This window comes from Balaenoptera ricei, chromosome 8 (genome assembly GCF_028023285.1).
Source record: "Balaenoptera ricei isolate mBalRic1 chromosome 8, mBalRic1.hap2, whole genome shotgun sequence".
In the NCBI taxonomy this organism is placed as follows: Eukaryota; Metazoa; Chordata; class Mammalia; order Artiodactyla; family Balaenopteridae; genus Balaenoptera; species Balaenoptera ricei.
Window position 1 is genome coordinate 56835873 of NC_082646.1, and position 22298 is coordinate 56858170.

At 40.5% G+C, this 22298-nt stretch overlaps 1 protein-coding gene across 4 annotated transcripts in view; it reads left to right on the top strand.

The window, feature by feature from the left end:
• The window catches only part of NARS2 (asparaginyl-tRNA synthetase 2, mitochondrial), a 143510-nt gene extending 132697 nt beyond the window's left edge, over nucleotides 1-10813 (top strand). For 3 of the 4 annotated variants that reach the window (XM_059930710.1, XM_059930711.1, XM_059930712.1), the window contains 2 exons: nucleotides 414-440; nucleotides 3721-4486. In XM_059930710.1, coding sequence (XP_059786693.1) covers nucleotides 414-440; nucleotides 3721-3865 — 172 coding nt within the window. In that variant the 3' untranslated portion in view covers nucleotides 3866-4486. Of the gene's footprint in view, nucleotides 1-413; nucleotides 441-3720; nucleotides 4487-10547 lie in introns of those variants that run through there. The other variant, XR_009504603.1, reaches the window with a different exon arrangement.
• Nucleotides 10814-22298: the final 11485 nt, after the last annotated feature.

The following is a 22298-nucleotide window of genomic DNA, read 5'->3' on the forward strand; positions in this document are numbered from 1 at the left end:
ATTATTGTTTTAATATTGTGGAAGGAAAATTGTGTCTGTGCATCACTTGTCTGTGTGTGCCTTTCAGCAACCCTATATAGTAGTAATAGTACTTTTCTTATGTCACAGGATGATAAATATATCTCAAATTGAAGCCCTTCTTTTGGGCTCTGGACCATACTTTCCTTCTATAGCATTTATTATTTGATAATACCTTGGACTATTGGTTTTCTTACTATTGGTTATCTTACCTTTCTTACCACCTAATAAAGGCTCAGCTTCTTAACTGTGTTGCATGTTATTTAAGAGCACAGGTTTTGGTGTGTACTTCTTTATAAGAGCACTATGCGCACAACCCAGGATAAATGTTCGGTGGTTAGTATATTTATCTTATTGCCATTCTCTGAAATAATTTTGTTGTTTTCCTTTTACAGGTCAGGACTGACAGAAGCCTACCAATGGTGAGAATGTGACCCCTGATGACTCTTATTCTAGCTGTGGGTCTGAGTGTTAAATAGTTTTCACTTGTATTTCCAGGGTGCTATAGAAGAGTGTTAAAACAATGAACAGGTTCTCAGATTATTTACTCCCTTTGAGTCTTTGAAAAGTAGTAATAATAATGTCTGGCATTTATTTATTACCTATTGTGTGCCAGATAACTGTGTTAAAATTTTGATGTATATTGTCTCGTGTAATCATCACAACACCCTGCTAGTAAGGTGCTATTCTTATTCTCTTTTTATTTTCCCTCCAGGCCTGAGGCCTGGAGATGTTAAGTAACTTAAGCAGGAGCACACAGTTAGAAGCATAGAGCTGGGACTTTGTTCCTAACCATTATGCTTCATTTTCTCTATGTGTGAAATTAGGAGCTTGAGCTAAGTGGTCCCTGAGGTCTCCACCAACTGTAGAAATCTAAGCTGCTTAGGGAAGATCATCTGTCTGCATTCCTAAGTTGTTCTGGTGTTCTTTCTGCAGACCCTTTCTTCAAGTACTTTTCAGTATATACAAATTATTTATTTATTTATATTTGTGTAATAAGACTCTTTCAGGATCTTAGTATAATAATATCAACAATATTATTAATTCTTTTGCTGTCCTCAGGAGAAGGAAAGGTTAAATTACACACTTGCCTTTTCGTAATGAAGGAGCTAGATTTCAGAGATACAAAAAAGCCTAAAATTGGGTTCAAGTAATGGCCCTAGATTGCTTCATTATTTATCAGTAATGAACTTTGGCATATTTAATCTTTCTTGAGTCTTGGTTTTCTTGGCCATAAAATGGAATGATAATATCTACTTCACAGGGTTATTGTTAGGATGAAAGGAAACAGTACAGGTTAAGTATCTACACAGAGTAGAAGCTTAGTTTAGTTTCCGTCCCCCTTTCCTTCTTTTGTTCTGAGTCTTGCTATTAGGTAGATGAGCCTGATTGTCAAGCTTATGCATTTTACCTCAGTTTCTTTCTGTCTACAAGGTAATATTCATAGTGTATAAAAACTAGTTATATATAAATCTTAATTATTGGTTTAGACCTTTTCTCGTCTTTATTAATCATTTCAGTACTACTCTTTCCCAACTAAAGTTTTCAAACTCCTAACATCTCCAAATATAAATATTTATTATTTTGTTAATAAAGAGACAGCAGGCTCAAAATGGAGTCACTTGTGCTAAGCTCACATCACCAAACTGAGACTTAATACCTAACTTAATTATAGTTTTGACATCTCCCAGGAGTGGAATCTTGAACCAGGGAATCTAAAATTACCTGGTCAACACTGGTGAGGTAATCTGCCTGATAGACCCCTGCCATCTCCTAAAGGAAGGCGACCTTGCCTGAAACCACCCACTCTTTGCTAGTAATTTCCTTGTCCTACCCCCTTCTGCCTATAATCATTCTGTAGAGCTCTTCGGAGCTCTTTTCTATTGCTAGATGGGATACTGCCTGATTCATGAATCACTGAATAAAGCCAATTAAGATCTTAAAAATCTACTCACTTGAATTTTATTTTTTTAACAGTTGGAATCTGCTTCCTTTTATATGATAATCATAGCATTTTAAGGTAGAAAGGACCTTAAAAATCTCCAAGTCTGTGATCTCTGCTAGTGTTCTACCACACTGTGAATAGCCACCCCAGGTGTCTAAGAATTTTCTCACTTCCTGTTTCTACATGCCACATGCAAATAATCTGTAACTAGTTCCACAATTTTTGTACCATCTCTTCTATAATGTGGCTACCCTAGAATCAATATAACAACAATCAAACAAAGATTCTTTTGAAAACTTGTTTTTAGAAGTAGATTTTTCCCTCTGTCAAAGCAAAGGCAAGAAAAATGGCAAAGATGTAATCCCTCTTCTGAATTCAGTTTCCAGGCATTTATGCCAGTGTTTTGACATCGATGTATGAGAAATGTAAAGCCAGCTAAAGCTAGATACTGGACTTCTAGCAGCCGGCTCAGATCCTGCAGGTGTTTGTGGCAGGTGGTTTGACATGCCCTTCATCTCATTTTCTCACTAAATCAAAGTGTATTCTGCCCCCATGCCTTATGAACTTAAAGTTAATTCAGCTACCAAACATTTCAATTACTCAAGACTGTGTTCCTTCCATTATTCCTGATAGTTCTTAAATACTAACTCCTGTCTTACTGATCTCTCACTTGGTTGTAACTCACCTAGTTGCAATTTGTGTTTTATTTTAGAAAGAGAAGTACTTAATCTTAATTGCCTAAAATACCAATACATGTAGTCATTGTTATTAATAGTGGGGAAAAAGGTTATAGTCTTTATCCTTGAGGAGCCATATGACTACCAGCTGTGGTGCTTAAGTTTTATGCTGTATTTTTGTATATTTTACAAATCATTCAAGAAACTATAAACTTATTTTAATCAATATTGTGTAATTCAAGGATTCCCACCATTAAATGACAATAAAAATAGTTATAGAGTCTTCCTCCTTCTCTTCCTTTCCTAAAATAACTTTATCCCAGGCTGGTGTATTGGAATCTGAGTTTGAATCATGAGCATACCATTTTCTAGCATGTAGTCTTATGTGGGAATAGAATGTGCATGGATGGGCTTCAGTGGCTGTGTAGCCTTTCAGAAAAATGACTCTGGACATCTTCTACTAGGCTTAAAGCAGAGAAGTCAAAGTTCTTCCTCACTCCAGTGCTCAAGAGTATATTTTTATGCCTTCAAACAATAAATCATCATATAGTAAGCATCTATTCCCAGACAGTCACTGGAGATAAAGGTTGGCTAAGATGCAGTTCCTGCCCTTGATGTAGCTTACAGTCTAGTCTAGTAGGGGGTCTCTTTTTGTAATACATCAGGCAGAACTCGTCACCCTTCTCTGTATATTAAACAATATGATTTTGGTAAGGAAAAAAAAGAACATTATCGTAGATATACCAAGACATAGAAGACGAATATATTTAAAGAAAAATAAGTTATGAGAAATTTTCCTGTAGCCTCTTGAGACAAGTTTTCTGTATATAAGCACCTAACAAACTTAAAAGAATAAGGATCAAGTGACCAAAGGCCATGAATGCATGACAGGATGTGCTGCTGTTTGTCTGGGTAATCTTGGACAGATCACTTTAACTTCTCTGTGAAAAGACTGGTCTACCACAGTGATGTGACGATAACAAATGATTGCAAAAAACTTTTGAAACATAAAATTCTGTCATAACATCTGATCTTAAATGAAGCACTTATAGGTAATGATTCTCTGTTTTTCAAAATTAGGTATCTGGACCTCCGTCGATTTGGATCTGTGCCACATGGAGGTTTTGGGATGGGATTTGAACGCTATCTGCAGTGCATCTTGGGAATTGACAATATCAAAGATGTTATCCCTTTTCCAAGATTTACTCATTCGTGTCTTTTGTAGCTGAAGACTGGTTAAGGAAGACCACCCTGTGCCAGAGGTACTGCACGTGAATATACATACAGGAGAATGCATGTTTGAACTGTAGAAATGCAGAAGTTTTCAATATGTAATTGTCATGCCAGAAGATACATGAAAGATACATGTGATCATGATTTTCATTGAAAGTTGAAGGCATTTCATGGAAAGATGAACTCCATCAAGAAGAGGTACTTATAACAGATAGAATCTCAAAGCTATTGTGTCAATTAAGAAAAAAATGAAATTGAACTAGATGGTCTCAAAGGTCCTTTCAAACTCTAGGACAGGATGAAATTGTGTATTTTACTTTTTCAAGATTTTTTTTTTGATGTGGACCATTTTTTTAAAGTCTTTATTGAATTTGTTACAATATTGCTTCTGTTTTATGCTTTGGCCCTTTGACCGCAAGCCATGTGGGATCCCAGCTCCCCGACCAGGGATCGAACCCGCACCCCAGGCACTGGAAGGCAAAGTCTCAACCACTGGACCGCCAGGGAAGTCCCAAAATTGTGTATTTTACTTTGTCTTTAATCAGTAGACCACTGCCCTCTGTGACCTTTGAGAAGCAACTACTAGCTAAAAATAAAATGTTGTTGGATCTTTTCTCCCTTGCCATTTAACCTATGATAAATTCCCATCTTATTCTCATTGCTTTACTAAACATTACAGAGGAAAATATTCCTTTTTCGGGTCTTGAATTAAGAAAATTGCTATTGTGAATTGAAATCTTTTTTCATCAGACTACATGAAAAATCACATTTAATAACTGTTGATCCTTAATTATAAAAGCTAACAAGATGTATTATTTAAACTAATCACTGTTGTGTTGCAGTTAGTTCATGTTAGATACTTATAATGTCTCTGATAATCAATAAAATAGATTTTTGATACCTATGAAAGAAAAAAACAGGTTTTTAAATTCCATTTGGCCTTTTCCCAGTGAAATTTGGAAGAAAGATATTCTCCATCCAAGATGAGGAAATATAGCTAAACCTAAAGGGAGGATAATTCTGGAGTCAAAAAGTAACGGGGCATGTTAGAGTGACAAGATCACTGATTTGGGACTTCGCGACCTGACGGTTCTAGCAGTCACAAGTATGAGTTTGGATAAGCCACTTACTCTGTATGAGCTCATGCATCATTTTCCTCACAGACTTGATATAGTAATTACATGAAAGTGTGTGTGTGTGTGTGTGTGTGTATGTGTTTAAAACTGTGAAGTGCTACACAAATTGTTTTAAACTCTACTTTTAGTCTTCGTTGAGATGCAGATATATGGACTTGCGGCAAATGGTGAACTCAGTAGGATTCATATGTATCAAATAATTATAAAAAGGCATGCATGCCTGAATAATCAATTTTCTAAGTCTCATTAGATGACTTAGGTTACTTCCTAATGAGTTTCTATATGCACTTTATTTTAACCTAACTCAAAATCAAACAACTGGAAAGAACTGCAGAACCTAGAGTTGGAAGTCATAGGAGACACTGAGAGGTTGTCAAGGTCGAACTTCTATCTAAAGCAGAGGGATCCTATGTACCTTGGCAACCTCTTGGCAAAGAGCTCAGTACCCCACAGAATAGCTCATTCCATTTCTGAAGCTCTCTAATTGGTAGCTTTTGCTGAGCTAAAATCTGTTTCCCTGGAACTTTAATCCTTGGGCTTAGATACCAAGTTTAGGACAGGATAAAAGGAACAATTAAGACTTCCATAAGGCTTGCCTCAACCATAGGTGAGAGAGATAAATTCATTTGTTTACTCAACAAATATTATTACCTGAGCTTATTCTACATGCCACATACTGTGCTAGGTGCTACATAAACAGTAGTGAACTGACCCTTGCCTTCATGGATTTACAGTCTATTAGGGAAGATATACCAATGATAAGTAAACAAATGTATTATTTCAAAATATGGCATGTGCTATAAAATTTTATGAAGAACAGGGCAATCATAGATAAGCTTGCTAGAGGGGGCATCCCTGAAAAGGCGATATTTAACCTTAGACCTGGAAGATAAAATAGAGAAACCATTTTTTTTTCTTCTTCTTCTGTGTAAAACATGTTACTTATGTTTACTAGGTTCTGCTTAAGAATATAAATGATAAAATATATATATGTAATTTATTTTTTAAATTCTGTTAAAATATAGTTAAAAAAATCACACACAGAGATAAATCTTATTTATTTGAAAACATTTTCTTATATGAATTATTTACCCATTTGTGCTGGGTACCTAAGTTTCCCACCCAAAAAATTAGAATTAGTGAAGAAGTAATTCTTTAAGAAGTGTGGCACTATCAGCTCTCCCTTCCCCTGAAGTCGCTAAATAATAAAATTTACCGTATTTTATAAGATTTCAGGTTCATTGTAATCAAGACCCCTGTGGTACAGGGAGATCAGCTCGGTGCTTTGTGACCACCTAGAGGGGTGGGATAAGGAGGGAGGGAGGGAGGGAGGGAGGGAGATGCAAGAGGGAGGAGGTATGGGGATATATGTATATGTATAGCTGATTCACTTTGTTATAAAGCAGAAACTAACACACCATTGTAAAGCAATTATACTCCAATAAAGATGTAAAAAAAAAAAAAAGACAAAAAACACAACCCTGTGGTAGTGTTTGGGAAACAATTGTTTGGATGAAATAGGACAAGCACTCAGAATCTGTTCCTCTTCTTACGTTTGCCTTGTAGTCCCTCTTACCTGTCCATGGCACTGCACTTGCCACGCACACCTATTAGAAATCAGTGAAGGCTGTCTCTGTCGTAGCAGGTTGAGTATGTGGCTGTGGCTACACACATGGGCCTGAGAACAGTGGCAGACACTGTCAGCAGCAACTTGGGGGGAACGATCACCTCCAGCCACAAAACACACAACCGAGCCTGTGCTCCCCTAGGGTTAGAGAAACCATTTTAAAACATTTGTGACATCAGTTAATTTGATTTGGCATTTAAGTCTTGATACTGTATTTTGTGGAGTAAGAATCACAAACATTCACAGGCCCAAAACCTGGATGCACTAATAGTTTCCAAGGCTATTAGGAATCATGCCTGCAGTGATTTTTGAGGAGCCAGATAGAATTGTGATGTTAACATGATGGCTGGGCATCAAAAATAACAGTGATAGAAAGAATACTGAATGAGAGAAGCCCCAGGTTCTGGTCCCAGTGCCACCATTAGCTTAACTGTGGAGCATTAGGCAAGTAAGATCATCCTCGTGGCCTCCAGTTATTTCATCCGCAGAGCTATCACTTTGAAGTAGATGAACTCTAAGGATCCTTCTATCAATCTTCTAGGAATTTGTGATGGACATAGTCACTAATAATAATTGATTTAGAGTCTGACCTTTAGATTTTATTTTAGTACATACTAGGTCTCCGAAAACTTATAATGAGGTCAATCGCTGAAAGTTTAACAATAGACTTAAGTGTGTTCAACGTGTGTGTATGTGAGGTGGAAAAGGGTCCTTCTCAAGGAGTCAAACATACATTCTTCCTTATCTGAGTCTCCAGCAGTGTGTTTCCGAACCTTCATACTTATTCATTCTTTTCTTTCACAGTTGATCACATAATGAGTATCTGGTTGAAGCCAGACACTTGCCACTTATAACAGCCTAGTCATTTCCATCTTTGGCTCAATACTTATATTTTACCAATAAGTGAACAAAAAACAAGCGCTAATGTCAGACAAGGGTGATGAAAATGCCAAAACTAAACCATTGCTTGCAGGCAGCATCAACAGAAAAAACCTTTTAAATGTTGACTTGTCAGCTGATATATGAATATCCAGATTCTACATAGAAACAGCATTGTATAATTCTACGTATAATGAATAAAAATATGGATTTAATAGTTAAGGATGGTCTATTCTGTAATACCATAGGGCTTAATTTGTGAGTTAAAAGGTGATTTGAGGATATTAATTTTCACTTGAGTAACCAGTTTCCAATGAGGGAAAAATCAGATTCTGCTTTCCCAAGGTTTCCAAACATTACCTCAAAATAGTAACCCAAGTAAGAGTGTATTCTAAAACTTAGAAATGTTTTTTCCATCATTAGTTCCCATTCTCATTTCAAATTTTGAAGTAGGTGGAGAAAAATAGTTACTTTCCATCTGGCTGTCCGCTTGCCTGCGGAAGTTGTGCTGTCGTGGGTTTGTGGGGGTTTTTTGGCAGGGGGTTTGGGGGAGGATTAGGAGGGTCTGACAAGAACTTAATTGTGTGAGTGATCCATTCCAGATCTAGACATAGCTCTCCCACCCTCTGACCCAGCCCAGAGACTCTTAACTCTTACAGAACGGCAAAGGAATGGTTTGACCTTTTGTCCCTCCCAAACAGAATCTGCTAGAAGCACCCCTCTACAGTGTTACACATTCATATTCTCTATAAATTGAATCTAGACATTTCAAGCAGGACTGAACAGGCACTGAAGATGCAACTGGTGAGATGGATTAACTCTACCCTTCTTTAAATCTCTTACTTCAGGTAATTATAGATGAGAGATGCTTATTTGGATTGGATTGATATTTTATTCGTATATTTATTTTAGTAAGTGGTGAGGCAAGAACATAAAAACGCAGAGTTGAAAGACAGATTGGCCTGGATTGAATTGATAAGAAATGTCTGGGGCGTTTTGGCTTCTGATCAATATTTGTATTCAGTCTGCAATCTAAAGTATGTATAATAAAAAGAAAACAGGTGGGAGTAATATCTGACAGTAGTTCTTCCCAGGTTCAATTCCTATTAAAAGATAGCAGAAGCATTAAGGAAAGAGCAGAAAGCCACCTTAATCACCCTACACCAAAATGCTTCAGTAGGATTTCCATAAAACAGGTCTTATTAGATCATGGTCAGCACCCCTCCAGAAACTTAGACATTCCACCATTGCCAGGAGCCCTGGATTGCCCCTTCGATCAGCTAAGACTCCAGCTGGCTCTTGTGCAGTTTGGTTTGGAATCCAGTGGATTTACAGCCATTATTAGTACACTGTGTGGTAGTTTCTGGGGGACCTTTGTGAAGAAATCAGGAGTTTAGATGGTTCGTAAGCTGCCATTCAGGCAGCTAATCACTGAATTAACATAGTTTATGACTCTTCAATAACCTTCTGCTACATCTTTACTGTTCATAATTGTTATTAATAATATGACTATCATTTGGACATTGCTTTACAGTTTACAGTATTTTTAAACATATCCACAATATATTGTGGACCTTGTTCCTTTGTAGCTTACTGTGCCTGAAATTTGTTTGGTTAGATTAGTTTATTTGTTATGGAGATTGGTTATTAGGAATTCCTAATAATGAGGGAGAGTAAGACTACAAATAAAGTTCACCACTCTCAGCCTCCAGAGAAACTGAAAGCACAGAACTTTTTATAGTAATCAAAGAATCTTGCCTTTTAAGCCCCAGTGCAAAACACACTTTGGCCTCTGATTTCCTTGTTCTGTACAGGAAGAAGAAATTTAAGAATCTGATGGAAAATGATGGTTGAGCCCAAATACATTCTAATAAAGAGAAACATTGAAAGTGGAATACAGAGTCCCAGACCCAGCAGTGTACTTAAGCTCACTATGCAGTTTTTTAAATGAGTCTGTGTTCATATTTGTCTTACTTTCCTCTTAGGATCATCCTAGAATATACATAGGAAGGTAGATGAAAGAACTTTGATAGGAATTATTAATATCCTCCCCAAAGTGATCAACCTTTGATATTTCAAGATGATACTCTGAAAATAGAAACTTGGTGGGCCCCTGCAGCAAAGGTTTTTTTCGTGCTACAAATACACATGTACACAGCTAGAACTGTATTTTGCAGAACATGGCTTCTGCCACATGCAGAACCTTCTCTGCACTCTGGCTCAACAAGAACTGCTGGTTTGATGTTTTCCAGTGATCCTAGATTTGAAAAATCTCTTAGAGATCATATCCCTTCCCCTGTATATGATGTATAAATTACCCTCCTCTGTATTTTTCCCAGTTCTACTAATTTACCCACTGAACCTTCAGTGAATTAAGAACTGTCTGTCTTAAGAGGTAACTTTTTTTTTAATCCTTGGAGAACTCTGATTGTGACCTGATAGTAACAGAGCCTGCCTCTCCATGGCATGCAAATATCATAAATTAGAAACAGCCACACACTTTCTTCTCCAGAATAGAATCTCTGTAGCTGCTCATTTGGGACAGTGTGTCCTTCCCTGAAGGGCTGCACCCCACTAGGGTGTTCACCAGGCAGAGTATCCTTAAAGTGGGCCTTTCTCTTAGTAGAGGAATGCTTCCTTTCACTGTCCACTCAGCTGCTGCCCAAGTACCCTGTGATACCAGTCTTGATGTTAGAAGAGCTTAAAGTCTCCAGTGCCTCCTCCCTGTCTGTCTTACAGCCTATAGTAATCGTTCCTCCTCCTGTATCTGTAATACTGCTGAAAGATCTCAGAGTTTCAGAATGTTCAGGGCAGTACCAACCCCCTTTATTTGGGGATTGCAGAAATGGACTTGGGTCATATATAGATTTGTTGTTGAAGAACAGTAAGTTCCTTTACTGAAGATTTCTACTGATACTACATTTTCTTTGCATTGCCCCAAAAGGCAGAAACTGATTCCTTATCCAGTTAGGATACGGCTGGCCAACGATCTCTTTAAATGTAATTTCCATCTTCTACCTTCTGCGTTGCAGGTTTTTGCATCAGGAAACTGTCGGGTCAGATTCCTGCCAGAAAATGTGCTGGATGTTTCGTGTCTTGGAAGGGGTATTAGACGTAGAGGGAGAAGACTCTGGTTTATGTCTGACACTCTACTTACCAGCTGTGGAACCTTGAGCAAGTTATTTTATCTCTGAGTTTGTATACGTATCTGCAAAATGAGGATAATATTTAACTTACAGAGTGTTGCGAGAAACGGTGAAGACTATGTGAAAGGGTTTCATAAGTTGACAACACTACATAAACGTAAGGTCTCCTAAGGGAATCCTTTTCAAAACAAAAAAAAATCTGTGTGAACTAAGATATTTATTGCATGTTGAATGAATATTTTATAGCCATAAAAATTATAAGAGAAAATGTGTTGAAAATTTTTTAAGTTATACTTTGCAGTTATAACAGTGTAAAAGCTATGTACGTGGATTAGAAGCATATGGGAAAAAAAGGAATCAGCTGTTCCAGGAAGTGGAATTGAGCGACTTTTCTTTAAAAATCTCTGGCCTATTCAGTTCAGTTCAGTAGAGGCACTGTGCCAGGTTCGGTGCTCGATTCTGTGAATACAGAGAAAAATAGGATATGCTCCCACGTCTCAGGGACTCCCATTTTGTATAATCTTTGTTAAAGTGTATTATGTATAAGAATCACCTGGGGAGCTTGTTAAAAGTTCAGATTATCCTGATACCACCCTAGAACGTCTGTTCCACCCTAAAAGGTCTAGGATGGAACAGCGCACAGTTAGCGTTCTTTAAACAGTCACCCTGAGTGATTCTAATATAGGTGGTTTAATTTCACACTGTGAGAAACCTTCAGTGAGGTTCTAATGTTTTTATAGTAAAAAGTAATAATTACACAGATCTGCTCATTGAAGAATTTGATTGTTCTGTCTGGACCTTTTTTTTTTTTTTTTAATACTTAGATATACTTCTTTTTTTTTTTAATAATTCTTTATTTTATTTATTTATTTTTGGCTGTGTTGGGTCTTCGTTTATGTGCGAGGGCTTTCTCCAGTTGCGGCAAGCGGGGGCCACTCTTCATCGCGGTGTGCGGGCCTCTCACTATCGCAGCCTCTCTTGTTGCAGAGCACAGGCTCCAGACGCGCAGGCTCAGTAGTTGTGGCTCACGGGCCTAGTTGTTCCGCGGCATGTGGGATCTTCCCAGACCAGGGCTCGAACCCGTGTCCCCCGCATTGGCAGGCAGATTCTCAACCACTGCGCCACCAGGGAAGACCCTTTTTCTTAAATATATATATTTTTTTAATTTTATTTTTTTGGCTGCATTGGGTCTTCTTTGCAGCGCACTGGCTTTCTCTAATTGCAGTGAGCAGGGGCTACTCTTCATTGCGGTGTGCAGGCTTCTCATTGCGGTGGCTTCTCTTGTTGTGGAGCACGGGCTCTAGGCGCGCAGGCTTCAGTAGTTGTGGCACGTGGGCCCTAGAGCGCGCGGGCTTCAGTAGTTGCAGCACATGGGCGCAGTAGTTGCGGCGCATGGGCTCTCGGGTGCGTGGCCTTCTGTAGTTGTGGCACACGGGCTCAGTAGCTGTGGCATATGGGCTTAGTTGCTCTGCGGCATGTGGGCTCTTCCCGGACCAGGAACCCATGTCCCCTGCATTGGCAGGCGGATTCTTAACCACTGTGCCACCAGGGAAGTCCCCTGTGTGGACCTTTGAGCTGGCTTCTGTGCCTCTATATCAAGCATGGGAAAGCCATCCTGCGGAGTGGTGTTGCTCTGGAACTCATGCGGCAGAGACCCTGCCACATCTCTCGACCTTTATCTCTTTGCCTCACTTCCTTTCTCTTCCACTACCTCTCCCATGTTTTTTCTCTGTGCATGTTTTTCTCTCCCACTCTGATTCCTCCTATGCCTGCAATACAGCAACATCCAGGTGCTTCCCCTTCCTTTCTCCACCCCTTCCCCCAACCAGACATGTCAACTTTATTGAAAAGAAACCCAACCTACTTCTAGTTTACTAACTTGTAGAGGAAGGCTCTTGTATCTAGTTAATGCTTCTCAGAAAACTTAGGAGTGGGCTATTCATGGATCAACAACCACAAAGGTACCATATGTGGACCTTTTGTGTCTTTATTTTGACTGTCATTTCACTCTTGATTAACTTTTTTCTAGTGGGTTAGCAGCCTTCAGCAGAGTCCTGTCCTGCCCATCAGGCTGGAGTGTGCCCTGCGTCCTGACAGAGCACTGCTTGTCTCCACATGCCTATGAACGGGCTTGGGTGGCTTTCTCAGGCTAGACACCTGTCACCTCTTAGTCACCTAGAATCAAAATATTAACAGCTCTAATCACACTGTCTGAGGCCATGAGGCTTTATTTCAAGAATGGTGACACTCCAAAATGCAGCTAGGATTTCTACATTTTCATGTGTTTATATTACTAGTGTTGGTGTTTATATGACTTGCACCTCTAGATACCAAGGGTTGGTCGGTGGCTTCCAGACGCCCTCCCTCCATTATGCTCCCTCAGAACCATATGAAAATACTGGTCCTCTTATGTTGTCATTTGTCTTCTCTGCCAGAACGTGAGCTCCATGAGAACAGGAGAGTGTAATTTATCTTTGTATGTCCAGTGCCTTGGAGAGTATCTGGAACATAGAGGGTACTCATTAAATAACTCCTGAATGAATTAGGTATCAAAAATTAGGTGTCAAAAAAAAGTAAATGTATCCATCAGACAAAAAGGAAATATTCCTTAAAAAATAATTCCCAAACTGACTTGCCCCCCTATATGTCTCTAAAATATTCCATAAATTGAATTTTTAAATTAGCCCTTTCAGCCTAAATCCAAGTCTGAAGCCACTGCCTGAACACAGAACAGAAAGTCAGGGATTGGGACTTCCCTGGTGGGGCAGTGGTTAAGAATCCACCTGCCAATGCAGGGGACACAGGTTCAAGCCCTGGTCCGGGAAGATCCCACATGCTGCAGAGCAACTAAGCCCGTGCGCCACAACTACTGAGCCTGTGCTCTAGAGCCCGTGAGCCACAACTAATGACCCTGCGTGCCGCAACTACTGAAGCCCACATGCCTAGAGCCCGTGCTCCACAACAAGAGAAGCCACCGCAGTGAGGAGCCTGCACACCGCAAAGAAGATTAGCCCCCGCTCACCACAACTAGAGAAAACCCGCACGCAGCAACGAAGACCCAAAGCAGCCAAAAATAAATAAATAAATAATTAAAAAAAAAAAAAAAAGAAAGTCAGGGATTAAAAGAAACTATGAGTTCAACTAGTAATTTGTCATTGTAATCTGTTACTGAAGGTGAGTTTCTAGGGCAACTCTCCGGCACTGCTTCTGGAGTACAGTGACTTAGTAGGCTTGTCAAGAACCTCTCCATGCTATTCATCATTATATAACCAGCACCTAGCCAAGTGCCTTGCACATAGTAGGTACTCAGTAAATATTTGTTGAATGAATTATTTGATTGGTGTAGGAAATTCAGAAGCAAGTCCTAAGACGAATTTAGTTGGAGTCGCTAATATTTTCAGTTAGTGTTTTTTTCCACCTTGCTCTCTAAATCTAGATAAGTTTCTTGCCTCAAAATTGAAGGAGCTACTGCTTACATCATCTAATTCAGCAAACGTTAATTGATGCCTACTCTGTGCCTCTCTGTGTGAGGCACCCAAAGACAAGGAAAACCTGTACTGTGTGTCCCCATATAGGGGGGGACAAACTGATAATTTTGTTGGGCTGATAATTTCTCTGTGCTCCCACAATCCTTTGAACATACCTCTATTATAACATTGCCCACATACTACTATAGACATCTGCTTATCTATTTCTCTCCCCAGAAAGACTCTGAACTTCTTAAAACCTTGGTCTTACTCACCTTGGTATTCCTATGCTGAACTTGTCATAGTAGGTTCTCAGAAAATCTTTATTGAGAACTGAATAACATGGACTTCCATGGTGGTGCAGTGGTTAAGAATCCACCTGCCAATGCCGGGGACACAGGTTTGAGCCGTGGTCCGGGAGGATCCCACATGCTGCAGAGCAACTAGGCCCGTGCGCCACAACTGCTGAGCCTGCGCTCTGGAGCCCGCAAGCCACAACTGCTGAGGCCTGTGCACCTGGAACCCGTGCTCCGCGACAGGAGAGGCCACCACAATGAGAGGCCCGCGCACCGCAGCAAAGAGTGGCCCCTGCTCACCACAACTGGAGGGGGCCTGCGTGCAGCAACAAAGACCCAATGCAGCCAAAAAAACGAACCAAAAAAACACAACATTGTAAATCAACTATATTTCAGTAAAAATTATTTAAAACTTAAAAAAAAAACTGAATAACAAGTACATAAATAATCATTCCCAAGTAATATATATAAGAATATAAACATTTTGTACTTGAACAGAAATACATGCCTAAGTGTTTTCTGAGTTTCAAATGATAGATACTGGGTATGTCCTGCAAGAAACAAGATTGGTGTTCATTTCTCTCTTAAACACCTTTCAAGGTATCTAGTTAGTTATCGAACCCATCTTTCCTCTGAGAATTCCCCCACCCCTATCCTAGCCAGTAAATCCCCAGCAGACATATTGGGGATATGAGCTTCCCTTGCTGGTAGGACTAGGGATGGATACCTGACCCCAAATGGACCAGTCTCATTTTCTCTTAGAAAATTGGGGTTGAGAACACTAGAGAGTCTGGACTAGTTGCTTGAACCAGGAACATGTAAACTTAGGAGCTCTAAGACAAACATGTACCTTAAGAGACAGAGAAAGTCTGCAGAAAGAAAGAACTGAAGGCAAAATGCTCAGAGATGAAAAACCATATGGCCTCTGAGAGAGACAGACACACAAACTGGCTGCCTAGTTCTTGCTATATTTAGTCCTTGGTTGCTGCCCTTCCTGAGGCCACACTCAACTATTTCTTGGGTTCCATGGGATATACCTCTTTTTAAAACAAAAAAAAAACAAAAAACAGTAAATTCCCTATTGGGGCTTAAGCAAATTTTAAATGGGTATCTACTTTTACAACTAAAAGAAGACATTAGTACACCGTCTGACTTATGGAAAGAATTCTCCTTACTCTTTAAGCCTCATTACCTTTTCATCATACATTCTATTCTAGAATATTTGTTGATCAAGAAATTATTTAGAAGAGGAATTCCTGATAAATAAGATGCAGGAAGGTAAGTGATGACTTCTTTGCTTTTCAAGTTTCTTGATACTTTTAAGTCACAAAAACAGAAATGAATGGAGACTTATTTACAGAGGGGATTGGATACACATCAGACCTTTTTTTGAACTACAAAATTGGATTAAAGTGGTTTTGAAGGACCAACACATTTGGCAGCTTCCCAGGACATCTATTTCTGAAGATTCTGCTTTCCAGAACTGTTTAAGAATGGCTTTTGTCACAGGCCTTAGCTGTGTTTCAGACTAGCCAAAACTGAAAAGTGGGAAGAGACTAAATCAGAAAGTGTGTGTGCCTAGAGCAGCCCAAACCCTGCTGTTGGGCTGGCATAAACACTCATGGCCAGATCTCTCAAAGTAAGATAAAGACTTTGTTCTTCAGAAACAGTTCCAAATATGAAGTTATAATGATGTCTGCCAACATGTTTCTAACGACTCTAGGAAAAGAAAACAACAACAAGTAAGTTTCCAGCTCTTTTCTCAGTGGACACTGGACCTTGGAGAAGCTTGCATGTAATTTGACTGCAGCTACTTTCTGTTTTTAGTTAATTATGTTAAATGTGCCTCATAACTTCCAATCCCAGTGGGGCTGTCATTTAGAAGGGTGCTGGGGGGAAGCTGTTTTAATTCTGGCTTTTGTTTCAGCCACTAAATGTAATGCCACATGATTGTTGACCCAACAGTAATCCAGTTAAAAAACAGTCTACAGAGTTACTGCATCATCAAAATTAACCCTGATTACATCAAATTATGTTGAAACAGACCACAGCTGTTTGCCCTGTTGAAGCAACTGCTTGAGAGCTCATCCAGAAGATACATCTGGGTGTCAGGAAGACACATTTTGGGTTTTATTTTTGTTTCTCAACATAAATGGAGGAGGGAAACACTCTGTTCTGCCCAGAGTGCTTGGTAGAGCTGAAAACCTTGTGATTCTCCAGAATTAAAAATCTTCGTCATTCCAGAAGAGAAAAAAACCTGAGATCTCCTGTTTCAGTTTTCTATAGGAAGGATGTAAGAAGGAAATCCAAATCTGTTGAGTATTCCTCTTGTCGGCAAAAAGAAGTGGAACTGACTACAGAGAAGGACAGTGGGATTTTTTGTGGAGGGCTGTATGCAGTGGTATGCTGGGCTGGCTCATACCAGCCTGTGAGAATGGATTGTTAAGTTACGGAAAAATTTGCAAGCTGATTGCTAAAGAATAACGTTAAAATTAAATTATAATTAAAAGTGGAAAATAACAGGTATTGGAGACGAAGTGGACAGATTGGAACCCTCAAACATTGCTGGTAGGGATGTAAAATGATGTAACCACTGTGGGAAATAGTTAAAGAGTTCTGTAAAAAGTTAAACACAGAGTCACAGTATGATTCAGCAATTCAACTCCTAGTTATATAGCCAAGAGTATGATAACATAGGTTCACACAAAAACTTGTACATGAAGGTTCATAGCAAGATTATTCATAATAGTCAAAAAGTGGAAACAACTGAAATGTCTATCAACTGATGAATGGATAAAAAAAATGTGGTACATGGATATAATGGAATATTATTCAGCCGTAAAGAGGAATGAAGAAAAACTGATATACATCAGAACATGGATGAACCTTGAAAACATTATACAAAGTGAAAAGTCAGACACAAAAGGCTATATAGTATATGATTCCGATTATATGAAATATCCAGAATTGGCAAATCCATAGAGACAGAAAGTAAATTAGTGGTTGCCAGGGGATGGGGTTGGGGGAATGAGGAGTGACTGCTAATGGACATGGAGTTTCTTTTGGGATGATGAGAATGTTTTGAATTAGCAGTGATATTTGCACAACTCGTGAATACACTAAAAAACACTGAGTTGTATACTTTAAAAGGGTGATGTTTATGGTATGTGAATGATACCTTAATTTAAAAATTAAGTCATATAAACTTACAGTTAAGTAAGTTATATAAAAACAAAGGGAATAAACAAAACTCATCAGTTACTAATTATTTTAATACATTTTACTATTATCTTTGCTCTTGGAGTTATGTCTATTGTATCTTTTTGATGGAAATACTAAAGGTGTATTACTGTGCATCTCTTAACTCTGCATTCAGAGACATGAAGTTGATAGCTTGAAATTGTTTGGGGGGAAGAATTGTGGGAGGTTTAGTACTTGCCCCACAAAAATTGTCACATACTACCAATCAAGGCTACTACCACCACCAGAGAGCCAGGTTTTAAACTTTTACCAACACATCACTGGCTGTATAGGTTCAACACTCGTCTTGGATAACTGGTTAAAATTAGAGAGTTAGATGAGATAATCACCTGTGGCCTTTGGATCCCCAGCAAAACAAAGACTAGCAAACCTGCACAGCAACTATGCATGCATTTGGTGCAGAAGAAAGGGCATTTCTGGTCAGCTGTTGTATGAAACCCACTTTGAGTTAGGGAACATGATTCCTCCAGCCTTGCTAGTGTTGGTACAAGGGGTTAAGTGATAGAGCCTGGTAGAATTATCAAAACGAAGCCAGATATCAGATAAACCGCAAATGATATTAATTCTTAATCCCAGACAGGAGAGTATCTGGGGAACCTGTATGATAGATTTGGAAACCAAGGGTTAACAAGCGAAACTTCATAGAATTACCTCCAGCTGTTCAGCCCTTCCCATCAGGCTAGTCCCTGCGGTTTAAACACTTCAGCTGCTTATAGGTACCTTCACAGATACTATTATCTGGTGTGGATGATCAAAGAGTTCTAGATGCCCCAGGGGTCCATAGCTCCCACTTGGCATCCTTTAAGGGTTGGTTCCTTCATGCTCAAACATTTACTGAGCATCTATTTTGTGCCTGGCACCATGCTTGGAGGTTCTAGGGATACAAAAATGAGGAAGATGCAGTCCTGTCCTCAAGGAACTCACAGTTCCTTGACAAGGAAACAAATATTTGCAGTACAGTGTGATAACCCAGTTTATATAGGTGCAGTGTGAATCTAAGAATGAACAACTGTGTTGGGGATTGAAGACAGTGAATTTTAGGGAAAGGGGTCTTGACATATGTTCAAGACGTAATTCAAGGTAGGAGTACTCTCTGAAGGAAGTAAGGGGTGATCATGCAAAGTAGGGTTTGGAGTACTAAGGCACTTTCCCAGGGACCTTGACAGTCTTTGTTCTTCCAAGAATATGCTAATTGATTTTGCAGCATGATCTGTGGGTACACTGATATCACCACCTTGTCAGCAGAAATGTCCCAGGAGCCTATCTGCCCCGAAGCAATTAGCACAGGTTCTTATCCTTTACAAAGGAGAAACTGGGGAACGACTTAAACTTTTACTTTAAGAAAGCTTATTTCCAAAATGTCTCCCACTGGATGTAATGTCAAGCAACTCTCAGACAGGGAGGAAACCCAGTTCAGTCTTCAACCACACCCCAAGCCCGTTTCCAGATCGTAGTCCCAACCAGATGCCAAAAGTTGATTTGAGTAGGTGGGAGTAATTTGATTGAGGGAGCCAAGTGGGCTCAAAGCACCCAGGGGTTAAAGAGGCTCCCACCACAACATGCCTGAGAGACAAGTGTCCTGCAAGTCACCAGCTGAGGGGGCCCAGCTGGTCGTACTGACCTTGGCAAGCAGCACTCAGCTCTGAAATCAACCTGTCAACTAAATTGAAAGGGAGAAAAGGCAGAAGGGCTAGGACACAAACATTCATCCCCATCCCCAGTCCGATCCCTGACGTCAGGTAGCGTGGGCGGTATTAATCAGCCGGCCTGGTGTGCAATTGAGGACAGCTCTCCTTCCAGCCCTTCCAACTCGCTTCTGGGAGCGTGCCACCAGCCATGCACCTGCCACTGGCCACAAACCCTCAACTCCCAGACAGGCACGGATGCAGGCTGTCGCTGACGACACTCAAAGCCACAGTGCACCCTTTAGAACTCAGGCTTTGCGGGGGGGAGGGGCAGGAGCAAAGCGTGGTGCCCATGCTTTCCTCCCAGGTGTGCATTTCTCTAATCTGCAACGCTCCTCCAGAGAAACCCTCCTCGTAAGATGGGTCATTTCCTGGGGATTTAATGAGAATATAGAATTAATGGCCCAAAGCGCTCCTTGCAGCCGGTCATTAATTCCCCCAGGAAATACCGGTGGTCTTTAATCAAAATTGCCTAAATTATAGACTAGTGATGCATGTCCAGGGGAGGGGGGGGGCTGTCGTCCCAACTGGTTCCGATAGATGGCGCCGATCTTCATGTAAATAAACCATTCAAATAATTTGTTTTCCATTTCTCTCCAGTGAAAACCAAGGAGCATTAAAAAACAAAACAAAACAAAAAAACAGCAGGGAGTGGAGAGGACTTAATAAAGGCCCAGAAGCCCAGACAGGAACGTTCTATCCGAAGGCTGTTTCCAGGCCTGGCACGTACCTCAGGCTCAGAAGACTGAGCCACACGGGGGTGCAGCCCAGGACCTCAGCAGCAGTCCCTCCGCCGAAGAGCAGCCTGAGCTGGGTGCTGGCAACTGAGTAATAAAAAAGGTTGGGGGATGGGGGTAGACCAGCAAGAAGAGCCCCTTCCTCTAAACTTTGGGGAAGGAAGGCTGTGTTCAGAGAAGATGTCTGAAGTTGATACTCTGTTGTATTTCAAGGCCCCTCCTGTCATTGGCTTCAAAACATCAAACATGTTTCCACATGAAATTGTAAATAATATTGGCGGGGGGCGCCTTTTGCTAAACAAAATAAGACCCTCAAGAGTTTCTGGCCGAGGAGTTCCCTGGTGGCGCAGTGGTTGGGAGTCCACCTGCTACTTCGGGGGAAATGGGTTCGAGCCCTGGTCTGGGAAGATCCCACATGCCGCGGAGCAACTAAGCTCGTGAGCCACAGCTACTGAGCCTGCTCTCTAGAGCCCGTGCTCCACAATAAGAAAAGCCACCGCAATTAGAAGCCTGCGCACCGCAACGAAGAGTAGCCCCCGCTCGCCGCAACTACAGAAAGCCCGCGTGCAGCAACGAGGACCCAACGCAGCGAAAAATAAATAAATAAATAAATAAATAAATAAACAAACTCTATTCATTAAAAAAAAGAAAAAGTTTCTGGCCGAGTGCAGCCCAACGCCCAACTAACCATTGCTGAACGGTCTCCCAGTCTGTCTTGAATCATATAACTATTAAAAGATACGTAATAGAAGACGACTCTTCTAGGGAAAGAGGGCCCGTGTATGCCTGACTTGTATCACAAACCTCAGCTGCAAATAAGCCGTGCAGATTTCTCAGACTCTGCAATCCCTGAGACTTGGCACCATGACTCAGAAGTGAATGAAGTCAGATGATTGCTTTATTTTGGTCCGGAGTCACCGCCTCCTGATTGATTTGGCAGGCTTTGAATATTTTGATATTTGTCTCACGGGTTTTAAGGTACTTAAAGCCAGAGATTAAAATGGCCATAATTCTGGTGGTGGCCCTTATATGAGGCTTAAGGATCCCTCAGTTGGAAGGCTAAGAGGCTCTGGTTCCAGCTATAGCCTGACTGTTCTGGTTTTACATGCAATCCAGTAGCACACCGGATAGTGAAGAAAGTCGGTGAAATATTGGGTCCAGGGTTGCTGATCTCTAAACCCTCCCGGGGGCTTAGAAGATCTATGCATATAGTAAAGAATTAGCTTTTACGGACTGATTGAAGTGGTTGAGCTTTCCCCAACCCAGTGAAGATCTGTAAAATGAGAAGGATGTCCAACTGTTTGAAACAACTAGGTTTGCTGCACAGAGATAGGGAAATGAACAAAACAGCCTTAAAGTTGTACGCGGAATGTGAGGTGCTGCTGATTCTACTCATGTGCCCGCAGCGGTTCCCTATTGATATAATGGGTTACTATCCACTTTTCAAAGAAGCTGGGGGGAGGACCTCCCTTTTAATGCTGCTTGTAAAAGTACTTTGTGAGTTGAAAAGAGCCCTTACCAAAGGTTTCTGGCGTTTTTTCCCCCTCTATCTACCATGCCGACCGCACTGCTCGATTTGTCAGGTGTGTGCTTCCGCATGCTTTATCTCAGTTAAGTCTCACCACAACACAGTAAGAGGCATCTGTATCATGTGAGCCCGAGAGAGTTCTCATAACCTGTGTCAGTAAGTTGGAGCTCTGAGGAATTTTGACCCCTATTTCTTGTTCTACACCACCTTGCCTTCCAATTAACTATGAAATAGTACATTGACTCATTTTTGCTTCCTTGATTCTGCAAATCGTTAAGAATTTTCTTCTACTGAACTGTTTTTCCCAGAGGCAGTGTGGGAGCCAGCTGGACTTTATTTTCTGGTAATAAGAGGACCTTAAATTGCTTTAATGCAGCCATTAAAGCAATTCTCCCACTTTAAATAGCAGATGAGCAGGACCACCCCCAACCCCGATCCACCGCCCAGAATTAGAAAGTTGACTGCATTGCAAAGGCTTTGGGACCTTAGGCTATCTATAAAATGGGAATAATACTGCCCACCCAATTTGGAGATTTGTGACGACAATCATGTAAGCAAGGAATGTAAAAGTGCCCAGCACGTAGTAGCCTGTTTTCTTCTTTCCGTCTCCCACCAAGGGAGCGAAAGAGTTGCAACTCTTGCTGGGAAGCGGATCACTAATTT